The sequence below is a fragment of the Rhinoraja longicauda genome, chromosome 13 (genome assembly GCF_053455715.1).
Source record: "Rhinoraja longicauda isolate Sanriku21f chromosome 13, sRhiLon1.1, whole genome shotgun sequence".
Taxonomy (NCBI): domain Eukaryota; kingdom Metazoa; phylum Chordata; class Chondrichthyes; order Rajiformes; family Arhynchobatidae; genus Rhinoraja; species Rhinoraja longicauda.
The window spans coordinates 38,826,307-38,848,685 of record NC_135965.1 but is presented as its reverse complement, the minus strand read 5'-3'; the positions used below and the strand labels follow the sequence as shown (position 1 = coordinate 38,848,685).

The window sequence follows — 22,379 nt, the reverse complement described above, 5'->3', positions numbered from 1 at the left end:
ATATATTAAAACACATAATTGTAATCTCTTTTGCTACATTTGTCCTGAATGTTCTCTATTCTAACAAAAACATTTCCTGGTTTCTCTAAAGTAGGAAGGAACTACATAAGGAAGACACAAAATGCTGGAGTAACTCAGTGGGACAGGCAGCATCTCTGGAGAGAAGGAATGGGCGACGTTTCAGGTCGAGACCCTTCTTCAGACTGATATAATGAGGAACTACATATGCTGGTTTACCCCGAAGATAGACACAAAATGCTGGAGTAACTCAGTGGGACAGGCAGCATCTCTGGAGAGAAGGAATGGGCGACGTTTCAGGTCGAGACCCTTCTTCAGACTGATATAATGAGGAACTACATATGCTGGTTTACCCCGAAGATAGACACAAAATGCTGGAGTAATTCAATGGGACCCCTGAGTTACACCAGCATTTTGTATCTATCCCCAGTTTCTCTAGCATATCCACCGAAGTTCTTCATCACTGGTACCATTCCAACAACCTCCTATTAAATGACCCATCTGCTAATCCTTCTTTTAACTTGTTCAATTGGCAGGAAGTCTGCTGTTAGCTTTTATCTTTCTGAACTATGGCCAAACTTGTCTCACTTTATTGTTGTATTTAAATCCCAATTGATTACAACTGTTGAAGTTAGAACAGTCTCTTGCCAAATATGTTGACAATTCTTAGATATTCCGCTTTTTCTTTGGATACGGTGATAAAGTGTACTTGGTGCAATGATATATAAATTCTCCTACATTACACTGAGAATTGTGGAGGCCTGGAATGCATTGCCAGGGGTGGTGGTGGAGGCTGATACCATAGTGGTGTTTATGAGGCTTTTAGATAGGCATGTGGAAGTGCAGGGGAATAGAGGGACATGTACCATGTACAGGCAGATGAGAACAGTTTAGCTTGACATCGTATGTAGAAAGGAACTGCAGATGCTGGTTTACACCGAAGATAGCCACAAAATGCTGGAGTAACTCAGTGAGTCAGGCAGCATCTCTGCACAAAAGGAATAGGTGGCATTATGGGTCGAGACCCTTCTTCAGACTGCCGAAGAAGCGTCTTGACCCGAAAGGTCACCAATAATTTTTCTCCAGAGATGTTGTCTGACCCGCTAAGTTACTCCAGCATTTTGTGTCTATCTTACCTATGTTCTATGTTATGGATTACAACAAGCTCTGCTTTACTGCTCGCTGACGTAAGTAAAGTGGACATTCTCCTTAAAGTTCTCACCTGAAATTAGAGATGATCTACCCTGGGATACAGGCTCTGACTGCAGATGCACCTTCAGCACAGTACGGTTCTGTCATGAAGCTCAGCAATCATCAATTTAACCTGGAATGTGCTGCACAATTCAGGTATGAGGTTTATGCTTGACATTTTCCAATACTTTTAACTTCTAAATTCATAACCTATGGTCCCTGGCCCACGGCACTCAAAAAGTAGAGAAGTATTCAATCTGTGAGCTGTACAATATGTCACTGCTCTGCAAACTCCTGAACAGCTTACAAAATAGTTTGTTATTAAAAGCACAACTTCCTTGATCTCTCTTACCATTTAAATTGCTAATGGTTAGAATGTTTTCTGATGCCTGCTTAAGCAGTCTCTCAAGGACAATAGCATGATTTCCCTAAGTTTAGTTGATTGAACTTTGTGATTTCCATTTACTTTAAGCTACTCTATCTCATCGGGGAGGAGGAAGGTTCTGTGTCATAGCACGAGAAAGACTGAAGAGACAAGGTTAGCGAGGCTCTCCATGTACGAAAGGCCACCTGGCAAATGTGTCATAGAATCATAGAGTGATACAGTGTGGAAACAGGCCCTTCAGCCTAACTTGCCCACACCGGCCACCAATGTCCCAGCTACACTAGTCCCACTTGCCTGTGCTTGGTCCATATACTTCCAAACCTGTCCTATCCATGTACCTGTCTAACTGTTTCTCAAAAAATGGGATAGTCTCTGTCCTCTGTTAGGTTATGTGGGTTACAGTAAATGCAATGAAAGAAAGAACTAGATAAGATTTCTCTGGCCACATTTGAACAGGAACTTTGCAGTAATGGTATCCATGAATACATGGTTCATTGAGCAATTAACATTGCTTAACTGGTATTTTACTCTTTTTGGCTTCCTTAGATGAACTAAATCTACTCACTTACTACAATGTATCACAATCTATTCACTCCCTAGAAATCCATGTACATGTCATCCAGTTACTGTATCAATTGGAATCCCTTCAAAATTTATCCAATGCCCATGGATGAATATATTTTGCTTGTCAGCATCACTGTAATTGATGAACCAAAGTCAAAGCAGCATTTGAAATCCTAAATGACTTATTGGTAAACTACATCAAGCGGAAAGTTACAGATAATATGGGTATTACTGATTAGTACAGGTGTCAGGGGTAATGGGGAGAAGGCAGGAGAATGGGGTTTGGAGGGAGTGATAGAGCAGCCATGATTGAATGACGGAGTAGACTTAATGGGCTGAATGGCCTAATTTTGCTCCTTTCATATGACCTTACTGGAGGTGTGGTGTAACTATCTAACCTCAGACAACAAAATGCCTCCATTACTATAGTTAACTAAACGTATTTAAATGCCATGTTTAATATAATGCTTAGTCTGAAGAAGGGTCTCGACCTGAAACATCACCCATTCCTTCTCTCCAAAGATGCTGCCTGAGTTACTCCAGCATTTCGTGCCTACCCTCGGTTTAAACTCGCATCTGCAGTTCTTTCCTACACAAGTTTAAATATTTAATTTTGAATAAGGTTGTACCTTATTTTTGAGTTAGGCTTTGTAATCTTCTATCAAAATATAAATAATAGGGCCTCAATAAATGTGTAATTCCTGACATCAAACACATTAGTACTTCATTCTGATATCTTCAGTGTGTGTTTTTCTCAGTAATAAATTACTGGGGCTAGATTACTTACCTTTGGGAGATTTAAACCAGAGAATGCGTTTGTACGTGACTCCGGCAATTTGGGAATTTTAATTCACTATTAAAAGTCTTGAAATAAATGGTGTTGAACAGAAAAGAGCCAAAGTGGCAGAGTAACTTTGTTATGCAGCATTCCAGGAAAACATGAATTTCGACGATGTTACACTTCTTCAGATTGGTTGTTTTGAACAATGTCTTGGCCTGAACAAACACAGCCATAAAGCAGTAGGATCATTTAAAAATCTAACTTTACAATGGAGTTGGGCTTGTTTTCGTGTCTGCACGGGTCTGTGACAAATTGGTTCTCTTTTTAGGGGTCGGGAGAGGGGTTCCCGACTCGTTTAATGTATTGTATTGGATCCTCGTCCTTGTATTGAACCCTCGACTGCTCCCCAATTGCCCCAGCAAGATAATCGTCGTATGAAAGTAGGGATGGTATCACACCTGCCAACCATCTCAGCAATGACGACAACCTTAAAATCAATGAAAGAAAGATTGGCACAGTCCAAATTTGGTGGTGGCAATACGTCATATGTTTATATTACAGAAACATAAAGTGGGGACTGCATTAGTCCCACGTAAGATGGATTAATTCTGTACCAGCTTCTTGTTGTACTTCGTGGTCCGGTATCTGTTGTACCTTTGTTGAGACTCTGGACGGACCACAAGTACACGTGTTTAAAAGGTTATAATGCTGGAGCTTAAATCCAGGCTGTTTATTCCATGGCCACCTGGAACCAGAGTGGCCACCTAATCAACTCATTCTCTTATATCGACATTGCTACACAGGCAAACAAAGTAGTCCTTGTGATACAACAAAGTAGTCCCTGCAATATCACAACACTTCTAACCATACAATACACGAGGACTACTCTTGGACTTGACTTGCAACCTGCAACGCTGTGTCCCTGGCCCGCTGAGTTACTCCAGCATTTTGTGACTATCTTCGGTGCAAACTAGCAGCTGCAGTTCCTTCCTGCGTACGCTGAGTGCGAAGTGAGGTCAGTTTTGGATTTAATACAAGGTGCCAAGAGGTGTCCTTTAAATGAAAGAAAATCCAATTTGACGCGGTCGTTCCTTTTTGGCCCATCTGAAAGTTTTCAGGTACCTGGCAATCGGGCTACCGTTCAACGTTGTGAACATACATGGGCGGGCGGGCCGGGCCAAACCAAACACAGCGTTTGTTTCGAGCGTTGATTCCCCTTCAGTTGAGAGGAACTTCAGCGGCGAGCTCGACTCCAGCCACTGACTAGAGCGAACGGTGAAGATCATTTAGACGAGGTTGCTCCAAATTTGTTGGTGTGATGCCCCCTGGCGCCCCAGCGTCAAAAATGAAAATAACAAGATTTAAATCCCGTTGCTCAGCGATTGAAAGCACAGATAAACGTTGGACTGGAAAAAAACCCCAGACAAAGTCCTGTCTAAAGAAAGGTCTCGACCCGAAACGTCACCCATTCCTTCTCTCCAGAGATGATGCCTGTCCCGCTGAGTTACAATGGACAATAGACAACAGGTGCAGGAGGAGGCCATTCGGCCCTTCGAGCCAGCACCGCCATTCAATGTGATCATGGCTGATCATCCACAATCAGTACCCCGTTCCTGCCCTCTCCCCATACCCCCCTGACTCCGCTATCATTAAGAGCTCTATCTAACTCTCTCTTGAAAGCATCCAGAGAATTGGCCTTCACTGCCTTCTGTGGCAGAGAATTCTACTGATTTACAACTCTCAGTGAAAAGATTTTTCCTCGTCTCCGTTCTAAATGGCCTACCCCTTATTCTTAAACTGTGGCCCCTGGTTCTGGACTCCCCCAGCATTGGGAACATGTTTCCTGCCTCTAGCGTGTCCAATCCCTTAATAATCTTATATGTTTCAATAAGATCCCCTCTCATCCTTCCAAATTCCAGTGTATACAAGCTTACTTCAGCATTTTGTGTCTCTCTTCCGTTTAACCCAGCATCTGCAGTTCCTTCCTGCAGACAAGGTCCAAATACACTTCGAGGTGCTATTCATAAGGGCAGCATTACAAAATACTTCAAAATCAATGGACTTATATTGTTAGGAAGGAACTGCAGATGCTGGTTTGAACCGAAGATAGACACAAAATGCTGGAGTAACTCAGCGGGACAGGCAGCATCTCTGGAGTGAAGGAATAGGTGACGTTTCGGGTCTGAAGAAGGGTCTCGACCCGAAACGTCACCCATTCCTTCTCTCCAGAGATGCTGCCTGTCCCACTGAGTTACTCCAGCATTTTGTGTCTATCTTGGATTTAAATTGTTGATGTTCGTACCAATTCAAAAACATGTCCCATGGCGGTACTTGAGGTGCAAACGTCGATGCAAAATGTTGCTAAACTATCTGCACGCCGGCACACAGCAGAAGGATGAGCTTCCACGTTTTGTTCTGCCTCTCCTCTCTCCCAGGTCACCACCATCTCCCCCCCCCCCCCAAACAAACTTCCCTACAATCAGTCCAAAGAAGGGTCCCGACCCGAAACATTAACGTTCTCCAGAGATGCTGCCTCGCCCGCTGAGTTGCTCCAGCACTTTGTGTCTTTTTGTGTAAATCAGAATCGACAGCCCCTCGTGTCGAACAGAAGGACGGTATCGGCTCTTTGGTAGAAGTATCAATTCTGCCGCAGTACCCCAATCCAGCATTTTGTGTCTATCTTGCATTTCAGATCACAGCTATTCCCTGCTTTAATAAAACACCCTCATCTCTCCTCAGGTACTTTTCGTCAATTACATTTGAAACCTTGTGCCCAAATGGAAAATATTATTTGCAAATATTCGTGATAAAACGTCTCCAAAACTTGGGAGCATGCAAAGATTAAATTAACAACCAGTTTATGTTTTTTTTTCCATACGTGTCGATCAAGGATATATAGTGTTGGAAGGAACTGCAGATGCTGGTTTACACTGAAGAGAGACACAAAATGCTGGAGTAACTCAGCGGGTTCGGCAGCATCTCACACAGACTCTGCCCGTCCTGCTGAGTTGCTCCAGTATTTTGTGTCTTTCAAGAATATATAGTGCTATTTTACCTTAACTAAAACAAAATCTAGGGAAATTAAAACATGTTTTTAAAAGAAAACAAAGTTTGTTTCATCTAAATGAAATCAGCGATTGGATATTTGACTTTTTAATAAAATTTCTATTTATTGTGCCCATAAGCACGAATGTTCAGAAGAACAATGTAAGGCCGGTTGTTCTTAATTCTTAACTTCAGTGTGATTCAAATCATTCTTAAATTCCGTTTATATTTGTTTTTTAGATAGAAAAACAACTAAACTTCAGTTTTGATATTGTTGACATTTATTTCCTTTGAGATAAGTAAGAAAGCGACAAGTATGAATGCAAATAGCTATTTTCTGTCTTAAAAAAAACAAAGCCGTTCGCGTTTAAGAGAGTGGGACTTTGAAAATATACCATCACCTTCGTCGGACCGTGAGATATCATCAGTTTATACAACATACTTGATTTCAAAACACCCTGAATCAATTTCTAATGAAAACAGCGGGTTCGTCTTCCAGAGCTGTGTGTGTGTGTGTGTCGTGTGTGTGTGTGTGTGTGTGTGTGTGTGTGTGTGTGTGTGTCGTGTGTGTGTGTGTGTGTGTGTGTGTGTGTGTGTGTGTGTGTGTGTGTGTCGATAACAAACGGAAGAGTTTCCAATAATTGAGTGGAATTAACGTCTTTAGTTTAAGAACCAAAAATATCGATTTTTGCCATCAACACAATCGCCGGATTTCTGAGAATAAAACCAACGCATATTTTCCTGTTTAAATAGATTTGAAAATAAACATCGCTGGCCCCTGCATACCTACTTGGCCGGGGAGGTTGGGCAGGGTGCTCCTGATGTGGAAGTCCCGAGGTTGGAAGTGTGTTATTTGGATTTTAAAACTGTTTATAAATCTGAGGGAATGTGAGGAGCTGCATAGAGTAAGGCTAATGAAATGAAAACTATCAGAGTAGGCACACTAAGAAAAATTTGAAAATTCAAATACCAGAGGGCATAGCTTTGTGAAAGTGGCAAAGTTTAAAGGAGATGTGCGGACAAGTTTTTTTTTACACAGAGGGCGGTGAGTGCCTTGAACGGGTTGCTGGGGGGGGGGGGGGGGGGGTTGGTGGTGGTGGTGATGGCGTTTGAGGGTTTTAAGAGACTTTTGGATAGGCATGTGAATATGCAGTGAATGGAGGGATATGGATTATATGTAGGTCAATAAGTGATAGTCTTGGCATTATGTTCGGCACAGGCATTATGGGCCGAAGGGCCTGTTCTTATGCCGTGCTCTTCTATGTGTAGGAAGGAACCGCAGATGCTGGTTTACACCGAAGACACGAAATGCTGGAGTAACTCAGCGGGGCAGGCAGCATCTCTGGATAGAAGGAGTGGGTGACGTTTCGGGTCGAGACCCTTCTTCAGACTCGACCCTTCTGTCTGTCCTCATTTATGTTCTAATCACTGTCTGGATCGTTCAAAATATCGAGTCGTTTATTCTCCACTTCACATATCAACAATGTTATATATTTCCAGTCAAACGAGTCCCATTTTGAATATTTGATTATGTTTAGCAACAAATCCTTGTAAACAATTGTAAAGTTTCTTAAATTACTATGACGCCGTGATCAAGTGATCAAAACAGGGAGCATGTTTTACTTTAACATTACAGCAACTATCACTTCTATCTGATGTCACTGAGACATTTTTCATCTGACCTCGGTGTTGAAGATGATATCGAGTACATTAGTATTGGATGCCGTAGGCAGCGGCCGGAAAATACCGATTACATAATTCCGAGAGCGATTAGATTCTCTTGCTTTGCTTTGAGCTCCTGTTCGCATCTTATATTTGAAATGACGTTGAAAAAACACCATTTTCCTCTATGTTTAGATTCAAATGAATCTGACAACTGGGAATATTTTAATCAGATGAAATCGCCCTTAAACTTCCAATTCTTCGAACGGCACTTTGAAGTGTGAACTATGACATACTGTTAAAAACCAAATGACGTGTCTTTACCATCTTTTAAAAAATCAGACCTACCTCGCCACGTGTAATAAGTGGGCTTTTTGCTTGGTTTTAATGGTTTGAAAATCCGGGTAATTCAACCATAGTAACTGCCTTGGCTACCTGTGTGGGCAGGAACTGCAGACGCTGGTTTAAACCGAAGATAGACACAAAAAGCTGGAGTAACTCATCGGGTCAGGCAGCATCACTGGAGAAAAGGAATAGGTGATGTTTCGGGTCGAGACCCATCTTCCTCAATTAAATCCCCTGGCAGCTCGTTCCACAAACCCGCCATCCAACATGTGAAAAAGATACCCCTCAGGTACCTATTAAATCTTTCCCCTCTCACCTTAAACGTATGTCCTTTGGTTCTTGAATCCCCTACTTTGGGTAAAAGACTCTTGTCCGTCCAGCGTAACATTTGCTTCTGCTAATGGCCAAATGTATTACTCCTAGATCCATTATGTCAGGAGAACCATTTCTACTCACAATTCATAGCCCTTGCGATATATTTGAAGAATAGATTTAAAGAATAAAAATTTTAAAAACGTAGCAATGAGTCACTGGTTCCTTTTTTTAAAAAGTTGGTCGTTATTGCAACAAGTAGTTTCGAAACAGGACTGGCTCGGAGATGGAGGGGAGTGATTATAATGAAGCAAGGTCGAGCTGTGGGCAATGCGACCAATATCCCAAAGGGGGCGATGTTGCACCAACTTTTTCCAAAGTCCACACGGATGGTTTAATGCAAACGAGTTGCCCTCCAAGTAACCTCTCGTGTGAGACATGTGCGAACTACACCCACAAACAGCAGAACATCACCATGTTGCTGCAAGAAATACTTTTTCATAAATGAATGCAACATTTATTCCAAAAAAAAACACCATAGGTGATAATTTAGAAATAAACCAAAGTTCAAGCTGGCAAGTTTAATTTCTATCAGTCCCAATCGATTAGAATTTAGTTACAAGACAGAAGTAAAGTGAATTCGTCTTGCTTTAAATATTAGTAATGTCACTAGGTTTTATTTAAAAAAGATGCGGGGTTAGAGGTGAATTGCAAGGTAAATTATCCATCACGACTGCAATGGACACAGTGAATGCCCGTATTAAACCGTGGAAAGCTGGTGAGAGAGCAAAATACATCTACAATCTGAAGACTGCAGAGCAATAGGGCATTTCTGTAAAACACCCGGTTCTGTTGAGGATTTATAGAAGACCAGACGATAACAACTGCCTATTTGTGAGATGAAAGAAAACATAATTATTGTAGGACTGAATCTGAAATAATGATCAACATTTGCAGCATAATCGATTGCAAGTCCTCTTTTTATAACTGATGTGGATAGGTAATTGTCAGAAGTAAAATCGATTGTAATTCAAAATTATGATTTTTCAAGATATATATTCGCTACCAACGTTGAAATAAATTTATTATCCGAGCTAAATCAGAATTGACGCAGGAACGTCAGTATAAGTTGAGAACCTGACTGACAAAATGACCCCCAGGAGAGCTAAAAACGTACCCGTCCACAGGGTAATAAAGGGGCAAACCCGCGATATCTAACTCTCGGGAAGCCAAATTTCAAGGCTTTTCAAATATACAGTGTCATTTTGCGAATACAACTAAGATTAAATTCAGCACAGCATTTAACGATTTTTAAGAGCTGTTCAGCACGCCTGATTAGTTCTAAAACTAGTGTTGGTGATATTACAGATCAATATGAAAGGATGTTTCTTTTTTGTGTGTGTTGGTTGGGGTTGTGTAATTTGCTTATTTTATTGCTTTTATTGTTGGACTGTGGGTGACTAAATTTCGTCCCAAAAACTTGTTTTTTGGATGACAAATAAAGATATCTTGAATCTTCAAATCTCTTGAATCATGAAAAAAATATGTCGATTATCAAGGAAATCTGCTGGAGTTACTCAGCGGGCGAGGCAGCATCTCTGGAGAACATGGATAGGCGACATTTCGGATCGGTGCCCTTTTTCCCGACCCTAAACATTACCTAACCGTGTTCTCCAAATATGCTATCTGAACTGCTGATTTACTCCATCATTCTGTGTCTTTTATTTTTTGTAAACCAGCACACGCAGTTCCTTGTATCAAGAAAATTGGTATTTGTACATTCCTCTTCGCTGTATGTTTCTCTTTATCTTTATCAAGTCGAGGTTTTCGTTCTATGCCAGAGAGGTGTTGCAAATGGCAAAATGCAACTCTAATTCCATGCCTCACACTCCACCTGAGCCAAGTTTCCAATACATAATCGAACTATTGCTGTTTTCAAATCAGCCATTGTATATAAGAAAATAACTGCAGATGCTGGCACAAATCGATTTATTCTTCAGAAGGGTCTCGACCCGAAACGTCACCCATTCCTTCTCTCCCGAGATGCTGCCTGACCTGCTGAGTTACTCCAGCACTTTGTGAATACAGCCATTGTATATGTTCAGCCACAGACACTGTGAGATATGGTGGAACATTATTATATGATTATTCTGCTGAAGTTTAAGAAACAATTCCGAATTCATCAAGGATACAATACGCCTCTTTAATCGCCTCGATTCAGCACTTGAATTGAGAGGCACATGTAGTTGAAATGAAGCTGTTGTGTGCATTAAAACAATTATATATCCAATCCTGTTAAATGCCTACATCGTGAACATCCTGATTCACTAAAGTCTTAGAAGATGCTCCCGCAACCAGTTGTCCTGTCTTGGAAACTAGTGGTCTTATTACTTTAATCTTATACCTGTGGCTCAGCAAATGTTGCAAAGCGGCTACTGATTTTATTTTAAATGCCTCAACTGACCTCCTTAAGATGGTAGCTAGATTCAACTATTGGGCTGAATAAATAAACACACCGCAAAGGATTGGCTTCCTGCTTTAAAAAAAAATTAGTCGCAATGACCTTTCCTGAAATTAAATAGTCGCTAAAAGTTAAAGGAAATGTTCTAAAATTAGTGTGTGAAATAATAATGCTTATTTAAGGACCCTTTGCTGACATATACACAGGCTGCATACATAAAGCGATTGGTTTATTAAACACGCATTATTGTAACAAGTTAATTTTAGACATTGACTGAGTGATCAATAGATATTTTTAAAAATCGCACAACCCAGAAATGGAGGCCATTTTGCATGAGTAACCTTGGTCTCCTGGTGCTAATTAAACTGACTTCAACCTTTCTCGTCGGACCATTAATCAAAATACCACCGAACTGATCACCCAGCTTTTGTTTTTTAATAGTTGGCATTGAGGTGCTGTTTCAAAATATACATAAACACTTTAAAACAGGTAATATCAAAAAATATTGCACTTGTTCAATTGAATAGCGTGTCAAATACAAACAAATACAAAATATAATTGAACGCACATGTTTGTGATTCATACAATTCATTTCGCTAAAAAGACAATACAATCCACCAAGAAGATGAATGATGAGATAAGATAGAATATTGTTATGTAGTTATACTCCTCAGGTATTAATATCGTAATTTAAATCTGGAGAGCTTTATGGGAATGACATTAAAATTCAGTAAAATAGTGTACTTATTTGTATTCAAACCGCTCATGTGCAAAACACCAAAACTCTTCGGCATAAAGGCCTCCTGACAAACGTAAACTAGCATTGTGCTTGGAATGGAAAGGCGCTTATCTTTGTTCGAGATTATTTGTAAAATAAGCAACGTGAGACCGAGGGAAACAAAAAACTGTACTTATTTACTTTATAGAAAAAAAACATCCCGTGTTGGTCGGAAAATATCTGGCAAAAGACTCCGATTTCTATCTCTCTAAGGTGGATTTACACGTGATAACAAGCGGCGGCTGGGACCAGAGGCGGGAGATGCGAGTGAGCATTAGGTGTTATCAGCGAGCAGAAGACTCGTGGCAAAAGACTAATCGATTTTAAGACCGTCATGTTCTGGTAAGCGGGTACAGTGGAGATCAATTCCCATTTTTGAAAGTTATTTAAAAAAAATGTTATGGCAACTTTGGAATCAATGCATTATAGCGACTATTGGCGTGCTAGCCATATGAAGCAGATCTACAAACTCGTATTACAATCGCTCCACACTCTTAAATCTCTATTCCAACAGCGACATTTCTTACTTTAACTATGATCACTAAATGTTATTCCCTTATCCCTTATACACTATAAATGGATCGATTGTAATCATGTCTTGTCGTTCTGCTGACTGGTTAGCACGCAACAAAAGCTTTTGACTGTACCTCGGTACACGTGACAACAGAACTGAACGTTACCTAGTAGTGTATAAGAACGAACTGCAGATGCTGGTTGAAACCGAAGACAGACGCAAAAAGCTGGAGTAACTCAGCGGGACAGACAGCATCTCTCTGGAGAGAAGGAATGGGTGACGTTTCGGGTCGAGACCCTTCTTCAGACTGAAGAAGTCACCCATTCCTTTTCTCCAGAGATGCTGCCTGTTACCTAGTAGTGTTTAATTTAAACCAGGGCGTATGATTTATTAAGTATTTTCTCCGCTGCATCCCTTAAATCCATCTCTCAACTGTTGCACTGATATCTTTTCACATCAGCCGGTTTAAAATGTAGAAAAAACGTTATTTTATTTTAAGTACGAACGATCGTAGGCAAATCATACATTTTCTTTGTGCCGAGAAAATGAATACGAAGTAGCAAACGGCAGTTACAATGATACCTGCCAAGTCTTGATACCATGGGGGACTAATTAAAGGTAAACTGTCTTTCACCAACGCAATTATTGTTAGGGCGGAGCGCTCTCCAAAAGCTTTCTAAAGTTTACCCGTGGCGAGTTATTAATTATTGCAGTAATTCGCTGATTAGACCAAAGTCTTCAGGGAGATGGTTCTTTGGGCGCGGGGGAACAACAGCATCCTGCAAATTACCGACTCAAGGAAAGGATATGAGCGAGTAAAGATTCTTAAATTGTCACGCGTCAAAGCGTTCACAATTCGCCATGTAAACAAGGATCAGCCTTTGCATCGAGCTGCATGTTAACGACGGGAATGTCTCTTTAAATGACTTTAAACAAGTTGGAGAATAGTTTTAAATTCTATTTACACATATTTGCCGAAATGAAATAGTAAAAGATCTTGCTTGACTTTAATAAGATGTGACGCTTCAACTTTATATTTGCCTGCAGAAGAAAATGGGCCCCGCTTCTAAAATATCATCGTGAATTAGAGTCTCTCTCCTACCTTTCTCTTCTCCTCTCCCCTTATCCTTTTTCTCCCCCTCATCCTTATCCTCGTCCCACCCCATCTCATCTCCTCTCCCCTTCTCCTTTTTTCCACCACCACTTTCCCTCTCCTCTCTCCCATTTCTCCCTTCTCATCCCACCCTTCTCCCCTCTCCCCCCTTCCTTTCCCGCCCCTTCTCTCCCCATCCCTTGTCCTCTCCCCATCCCTTTCTGCTCCCCTTCTCTCCTCTCTCCCCTTCTCCTCTCCTCCGCCCTTCTCCTCTCCACTCCCCAGCACCCCCCCCCCCACCCCTTAGCCTCCCTCCCCCACCCTTCTCCCCCTACATCCCTCCCACCCCTCTTCCCCTCCTCCACCTTTCCTCCCCCCCTTCTCACGCACACTTTTTTTTTCACCCGCGTTCATGTGGGTCGATGAACGAAGTGTGTAGTGCGGCCTTGCCCACAGTCAATAGCCGCCCACAGCTAAAATCCAGCAGTCGTTGAAAGGTGTAATTTAAAACAAGACAAACCAAAAAAAAGGGGTGTCATTAATTGTAATGTTATTTAAACAAAGAATTCGCGAGGGCAACATAATCATTTTATCCAATCTATCTGCTGTCTAAGTGCGAAATCTAAACTTTTGGGACGGATTTACTTGTTACACATGGACCAAATATACCTGCGAATATACATGAACACCAAATATACCTGCGAATATTAGTTTCACTCGACGCTGCTACCCCCGACGCTGTAATGGAGTGGGGAAAAATGCACAAGTAGGCGAAATTATGTATTTAAAATTTACCCAGTAACTAATTTAAGAACGATTGCCTTGCTGATATCCAATATTGTTTGGTGATTTTCGTTTAAATTCAGCACAGCGCCGGGCGCTCCAATATGCTGCGCGTTGTGACCATGTTCAGTGTTTTCCAGGCCACATTCATTTATTTTAGTCCACTTTTTTTAGCAGCAAGTTATGACTGATTGCCGCCCGGTCTCTACTAGGTATGTCCCATTAACCGGAGCACCCGAAATAATTAGATCGCTGTTAAGGAATAATGTACACATATTTCTGAACCTATTTGAGGGAACGTTGAAAATATTATAACGCTTGCAAGCGACCATTTTTACATGCAGTCATTTTCGCCTGGGCCGACGGAATAGTATGATAATTCTGAAAGTTGACTTTACAATGAAGATATGTCTCGCGGTGTATAAGGGGCCACAGATAATGTCATTACTTCTAACTGCAGAGTTAACACCAAAAAAAATCAAGACTTTGTGCTGCTGCTGTGGAATTGACTTCTTTCAGTTTCTCAAACGGAAGGGAGGGAGCGAGGAAGGGAGAAAGGAGATACAGATGAAAGTACAAAGAGGGGCAATGTAAGAGCCACGAAACCGACTAAAATGACCGGGGCTGCTGCAAGATCGGTTAAACAGCGGCGCAAGCCATATTTTCTTTTACATAGTTTTTTTAAAATCTGGCTCGCTGATCGCTATTTCTCTGTTTCAATAAAGGCTAGAGCCCTCATTAACTAATAAAAACAAACCGCTGGTTTAAGAGGATTGGAAAGGTTGGACCAATTAGCGGCTGTAATTTGCGCTGATTCGACCCGTTTGTTTAGGTGAATGTGCAAAATCTCGCCACCTGAAAGCAGAGCGTCATGCTGGCACGGAGACAAATACAAACCAGCTGGCAACAGTCATATCGGCTTCTTAACACAAAAGATCCCCAAAATGTAGCAGCGAGCCATAATTAAATCAGGACATGTGCGGTTCTCAACAATTTATTAACGGGGTCAGACAATAGATAATAGTAGGCCATTCGGCCCTTCGAGCCAGCACCACCATTCAATGTGATCATGGCTGATCATTCTCAATCAGTACCCCGTCCCTGCCTTCTCCCCATACCCCCTGACTCCGCTATCCTTAAGAGCTCTATCTAGCTCTCTCTTGAATTTCGGTTTTAAAGGTCTTCTCTCTACGCAGGTGTTAAAGATTGCGGGGTGTGGAACTGCAGAAACTGGTTTACACTGAAGATAGACACAATGTGCTGGAGTAACTCAGGGGGTCAGGCAGCATCTCTGGAGAGAAGGAATGGGTGACGTTTCGGGTCGAGACCCAACTTAGATTGCGGGTTTCACTTTCGGCCCCGGGTAAAGCACTACACCGAAGATAGACCACAAAATGCTGGAGTAACTCAGCGGGACAGGCATCATCTCTGGAGAGAAAGAATGGGCGACGTTTCATGTCGAGACCCTTCTTCAGCCTGAGAGTCCGGGGAGAGGGAAACGAGAGAAGCACTATACTGACTTGCTATGCGCGGGTTATTTTTAACCCAGGTTCGAACAATGGCCGAGCTGACAGATGAGTGCATCCGTCAAACAAAAAAAGTTGCGGTTTCCATCACGCCTTCTCCGGCTCTCTCAGGAACAGGGAGCTGGGCATTCTTTACTGCCATCGGAAACGATTACACTTGATGTGTCTTCGTATGTACTAGATCAGACACTCGACATGATCTCTCCACTTTTTTTCCCAGCTCATTAACAAGGTTCCCTAGACGGATAAATGTCTTTCTCTGCACCCCAATCGCAGTCGTCCTTGAAATTAAACATACGATTTTAAACAGCTCGACGCCGAGATGATCACACCTCAAACTTCCACTGCGCGTAAATGAAACTCCCTTTTTATCTTCAAGAAATGGGCTATGAGTCAATCGATTGTTGTTATCTAACCCACATATTTAAGCAATTATAAATAAAGCGTCCTTGAGTTGTCAAGAATGCAGCCCACCGTTTATATTCCGAATGCTGACAACGACAACTACGGAGGAGTTCAGTGTGTTAAGTGGTTTATAAGTTTAAATCAAAGTTGACGGTTGTTGAACTTCACTAGAATATATATATAGCTGATACTGAATATTGATCTTGTTGACAGTTCAACAGCCGTCAACTTTGAATTAAACTATATATATTAGTATCTCTCTCTCTCTCGCTCTCTCTCTCTCTCTCTCTCTCTCTCTCTCTCTCTCTCTCTCTCTCTCTCTCTCTCTCTCTCTCTCTCTCTCTCTCTCTCTCTCTCTCTCTCTCTCTCTCTCTCTCTCTCTCTCTCTCTCTCCCCTCCCCCTCTCCCTCTCCCCCTCTCTCTCTCTCTATTTATATATATATATATTCAATTAAAAAAACAAAAACAAAAACGTTATTGGCATAAGATACATCGTTATATTGCCAAGGTATAGAGAGAGAGAGCGAGAGAGAGAGTGTGTCCGTTATGCTGTTTTGGTAATACCCCAAAGTCATTTTAATTTTTGTTAACAACCATCCAGCCTAAACGCCGAGTTTCCAAGGGAATAAACCCATTCATTTGCAATAGTAGGTGAATTTGATTGCCATTGGTTCTTTGCCGATGTATCACACAGCACATGTGCACCGATTCAGTGTAACAGTTTAGTTCCCTCTTCATGTATGAAGTTCGGATTACTCTAACACTAAAATGTGTACGAGGTATTAAATATAGCAGACAAGGTTCTGTCAAATGCTAGCCTGATTTCTTTTGGAACTGACCAAGAAAACTGACAGAGGTTTTAAATGGGAACAACAAAATAAGTGCGGCCAATTGCAAAAAGAGGCCAAGAATTCACCGCGAGATACATTTACATAAACTGTGGCGACAGGAATAATGAAGTAAGATTGTTAGCTAAGGGGGAGATAGACACAAAACGCTGGAGTAACTCAGCGGGACAGACAGCATCTTTGGAGAGAAGGAGTGGGTGACGTTTCGGGTCGAGACCCTTCTTCAGACTTGCGGGAGATACGTTCTATTTGATTTGTATATATAGATGTTAGTTAGCTATGTCAATAAAGGATCGATTCGGCCCCAAGCATTTGATTTTTTTTTAAACACCCCACAAAAATCAAAGTTCAGAATGTAATAACGTGAAATTAATCTCACAATAATCTCTGCACAAAATTAAGTCAAATGCCACCATAATTTTCCTGTCTATTGTGGAAATGTGTTGATGAATCATTAAAATATTTGGAATTATGTGACAAAGTTGGGTTGGGTTTTACCTAATCGAGCAAAACAATGCTGTCCATCTTGAATTTTCTTTTGTTGGTAATAGACTAACATGCGGGCTAGTAACTGTATTATTTCCTTTTATGTGTCCATGGTAAATAGAAATTAAACTCGGAATTTAATAATCAATTCACATCTTCTTCATTAAATATTAAATGATTATTCACAAACCAATGCCTGGTGCAGCAAGGAACCACAACCTTGTCACAAAATGAGAAAAATAAAGTTGTCTTAATAGTCTCATATTGCATGGGGTAGCATAGAAGTTCCACGCGAATTGTCTCTAATCTCTTTATGACTCCTTCATTAAGAAGAAGCTGGAAGATTCTTATCCATTGCCCTACCATCTCTTCAAACCCTTAACTTCAATTTCCCATTTGGTTTTGTACTTTGTGTAAACTGAACTATATTAATCTCCGGCATTAAAAAAAAAGATTTCTGTTGCTCTATGTAAAATTCATGTGAGTAACGAAGGCGATTATTTGCGATCACGCCTTTCTTTATACTGATACGCTGCAGTTTGATTTTTTGCATTCCTTCAATGCATTTACTGGGAAGCAACACAACGGACTGTGTAATCATTAAAATGAAAATATAGTTTTAAAATAATCTGTCGAATGTCATAATATTACGCAACACAAAGTTATAATACCAAACGCCCCTTTCTCCATAACAGTATCTATGCTAATTGGAAATGCATTTCTGTCTAACCACCGAGGATTAATGCAGATTTTCTTTCTTAAACGAAATATTTTCCCTCCCTATCTCCACACAATTACGGCGGTCAGCTGCACACCAACCTATCTTGCTGAGCAATTGCAGAACATTTTAAAAACCAGTTGACATTTAAAGATGTCGACAATAGTACAGTTTGTTGTGCCATTTTAATTAATACTTAATTGTTTTTTGATTTCCGATTGCAAATATTGATTTGTATACATGCATATTTTATGAACTTTAGACGCAGGGAATGTTTCTATCATAAATGGTGAGCAATCTATCAGCCACAGAGTATACATTCACTGACATGGAATACCACAGCGAGGCCTGAAAACATTGCAAAATACTTCGACTCTGCTTTGGGATACTTCAGATATTAATTTAGCAATATGTCCAATATCACGCTAGGCGTCCAAATATAAACCTGTATCGTGCCACATTGTCATGCAAAGTTAGTCAACAAGAAGCAACCAGGAAGACCGATGGCGTGCTAAAGGATTAATTCTGAGGAGCAATTAATTGTGAACTTGGCGACATCCTGCGCATCTGAGGAAGGTGTCTGTCTGCACCAGCGGCAGATAACGCACAAACAGAACAAGGCGGCTAGCAGATGGCTGATACTTGGAGGAGTAGACATCCACGAAACAGCCGAGATCAAAAATGGGAAAGCCCTCCAAGCATATTTGTGCATCAACCTCCAAACGCAATTTACAACACAACTCGTGCTAAATAATCAACTGGACGCCTTGAAACAAAAAAAGTTCCTTACTGCATATATTTGCTACAGCGGGACCCCATTTGTTTTGGTCAATAATGCCAAAGAATTGTACTTTCAACACCACCCAATTTTACTTGAAACAAAAATATAATACACGACCAATTTAACGTTAGAAACCACCGAACGATTGCTTGCACACAAACATGCATGTTACCTAACTAACCTGTAAAAATACACAAGCAACGTTATCTTTATTTTTAAAGGAATACTAAATGACCGTTGTGAATAGTCACCCCTTAACACTCACAACTGTAAGAGAATAGGTTAAAAAGTAGTAAAAACAACTCGGGTGCCCACGGTAACTATCCTTAACCGTCCAGGCCCTTTCAAAATAAAACCCCAGTCTTACTCGCCGGCGTAAAATCCTCCTTCAATTCTTGAATTAGGGAGAGATGCAACTTAGATTATATATTTGTTTGGGTATTTTAATGCATGCAGGCTTGACGTTCAATGCATTCTGAGATTATAGCAACACAGTTTAAATGCGTTTTGGTGTAACAAAATGCAGCTAACGTTAGATTTGTTTGTGAGTATACACGGAAAAAGAAGTCTAACATTTGAATCCAAACCGATTCACGGTGTTTGTTTAAATCAAATCACGCAAGAGCTTTAACATTTTAAACTGAGTTTTTGCAGGTTTAACTAATCTCTATGACAAGTAGCAAAATAGCGAGAGGAAAGGGTGAGGGGGCGAGTAGTACGATTATAGGGAAACCACTTTACAATGATAAACCACAGTGGGAAGGCGTGAAATCAGGTGGAAAAGATTTCGGAAAAATAACCACATTTAAACAGCGATCGTGCAAAACAGGGGGAGTTTATTAGAGGTTACAAATCGAGAGAGTACATGTAGGAAAAGTGCTATACATTTGAATTGGTCCCAAACTGTAGAGCGAGTGGAGCCTCTAGCACGCAGATCAGTTAGTTACAAGAGCTTTAACATTCTTTTTTTTAAACACAGGCTTATAAACTTGCTTAAAATTGTGGTAACAGTTCTAAATGGAACAATTACGGCAAGTTTAAAATTCGATTTCAATGCGTATCACATTTTCAAAATGTCCCTGATGACAAGAAAATGAAAGACCTTCACCAGGAAACATAACATTAGTCTTGGACAACTTTTGGTCAGGCATATTTTAAAAGTTAACAAATCTACAAATGTTCTTAAAGTAACAAATAATTAAAGTACGCACAAGACAGATCACTACCCAGTTGGGTATCCCGATTTTTCTTGTGTTTGAAAGATAAAAGTTCAAAACACACTACCTGGTGGGGATCATCTCTGTAAATATTTGGCACAATTTAAAGAGAGGTGGATGGGTTTGGGGCAAATCAATTAGGTAACAATATCTTGCCCGGGGTTTTGTGTTCTCTCTTAAATGTCTATCCTTGAGTGCAGTGCGCTGTGTTTGCTGTCGTGGTCCCAATACGAACAGTGCATCATGGAGAGATCAGTCGGCTGCCTGGCACAAGGGAATTGTAGACCGGTTCCATTGCTGGAAGAAGGCGGAGGGGCCGGGCTGAGTTGTTGGGAATGGGGGTGGTGGTGGTGGCTCATGCCGTTATAGGAGTTCACCATACTGGGCAGGCCCATGCTCTGCACTCGGGAGTAAGGGTTGTAGGACGTGTGCCCCGATAGTCCCTTCACATTGACGGAGCCGACGTTGCCACTGGCCATTTGGCAGGAGGCATAAGACATTGGCGCAGTCGGTTGCCCAAGCGGCCAGGAATTGTTCATGAAAGTCGATTGCAAGTATTTGGGAGGACCGATGTAGCCGTAGCTGTCACTGGCGAATAACGCCGACTTGCTGTGTTGGAAATGGGTGGGAGGAGGTCGGAATGGACGCTTCATCCTCCTCCTTCTTCTATAGTTGCCCTTTTCAAACATATCTTCACAAGCCGGGTCTAGAGTCCAGTAATTGCCCTTCCTCTCCCCGCCGCCTTCCCTGGGCACTTTGATGAAACACTCGTTGAGGCTCAGGTTGTGACGGATGCTGTTTTGCCAGCCCTTCTTGTTCTTCTCGTAGAATGGGAACTTGGTGATGATGTACTGGTAGATGCCAGAGAGAGTGAGCCGCTTCTCGGTGCTCTCTCGGATAGCCATGGCAATGAGGGCCACATAGGAGTAAGGCGGTTTCTGAGTCGGATCGGGTTTATCCGCCGCCTTGTCCGGGGACGACTCGATCTTGACTCGGTCTTTGGAGCTAGCCGTGGAGGAGGTGTTGTCAGGCATTAGAACCATGGTGTCTTCCTCAGCGTGCTGGTAGGCTGCCATCGTGATATGAAAGTCTTTCTCTCTCTTCCCCCCCCCACCACTGGTTTTCGCAACCGCGGCTGCAGGTTCCTTAAATGAATGCAACCCCGGCGTTGAGAATTGCAGCGCAAATTCCTCCCGGCTTGGAGTCCTCGGCTCTGCCCGCCTCCCAAAGCCTTGTTCAAGTTCGCAGCCGGTTTCTGTTTTGCATCGCAAACGTAATAAATGCGGATATGTTGCTGTGAATGCACAGCCCAATCTGTGAGGTTCCTATCGCTTTAAGCCGTGCCCTTTTCGTCCCCTTGCCCGGAGAGAAATGCGTCGTCCTATTCGCGAATCTCTCAGCCTATGCACTCCTCTCGTTAGTGAACCTGATCACATTTCCGCTTGCGTCACCCTCTCTCCCCCCCCCCCCCCCCCCCCCATCAAGACTTCGCTTGCGCTGGGAATGCGCTTCATGCGAAGGCAAATGCGCTTTTGAACATCCAACGTGTAGAATATTGAAATGCTTTGGGAAAAGCAATCTTTTTGCAGTGTCTATTCTGCTCTCGAAACTGCCGTCAACGTTCCGTGTGAAATGGGGAGGGGGGAAACCATGTAATTCACATCGAAGCTAGACACACAAATTCACATCTGTGCGCATTTCAGTGCTCCCAATGGCAAATCGTCATGTCCTTTGGTGTACCCGAGAGTAGCATTAAATATCAGGGAAATTATGAAGTAGGAAAAAATTGCATGATTATATAACAAGCCCGTGCTTCACATGGGTAAGTGCGGGCCAACCCTCTCATTTGAATTGTTCCACATTTTATATTGAGCTCCACCGTAGTTAAGACAATTAAAAACAAAAGTTGTGAAACTCCAAGGTTCAGTTGTACATTTCGTTTGCCTTTTTATTTTCGCTGTCTGTTCTACCAATTAGTGAGCAGTGATCCATGAACAAAACCAGCAAATCCAGTTTGTGTATTTGATGTAAAGCAGTTCAGCCGACACTCTGAACATGACCTGGGTCCTCTCCTGTAATAAGCCTTAGCACGGTAACTGATTGACTGACTACATCCACTCACTCCTTGGTCAAACAGCAGATTAAAAGGGATAATTGTCATTGTCTGTGGGATCCATCACTTGTATCGCCCCCCCAGGCGTTTACCCCCTTTCCTCCCCTCTCCTCCTCGAAGTGCAGGGATTTATTTTTTACTGGGGGTTAGTGGGTGGGGGTTGGGAGTCCGCTGTGTCGACCACCCATGTCGGCCTGTGCATGAGGTATTTCCGCGCCTGCACAGACTGCAGGTGTACCAGCATTGTTGTGTTTGTCATCACCTCGTTCAGATTCCCTCGAGAAGATTCCGCAGATTTCGCTCCGAAATGGTGGCATTTTTCTCTCCCCTCCCCTCCCCAAACCCCCACAACC

The 22,379-nt window shown here is 41.9% G+C and overlaps 1 protein-coding gene across 1 annotated transcript; it reads right to left on the bottom strand.

The window, feature by feature from the left end:
• Window positions 1-19,567: 19,567 nt before the first annotated feature.
• foxl2a (forkhead box L2a) lies at window positions 19,568-21,098 on the bottom strand. The gene has a single exon (XM_078410032.1). The coding sequence runs from the start codon at window positions 20,987-20,989 to the stop codon at window positions 20,090-20,092; it is 900 nt and encodes a 299-aa protein (XP_078266158.1). The 5' UTR covers window positions 20,990-21,098; the 3' UTR covers window positions 19,568-20,089.
• Between the last annotated feature and the right edge of the window lie 1,281 nt (window positions 21,099-22,379).

Coding starts and splice junctions, on each gene's coding strand:
- foxl2a (XM_078410032.1), bottom strand. CDS start 20,989: ATGGCAGCCTACCAGCACGCTGAGGAAGACACCATGGTTCTAATGCCT.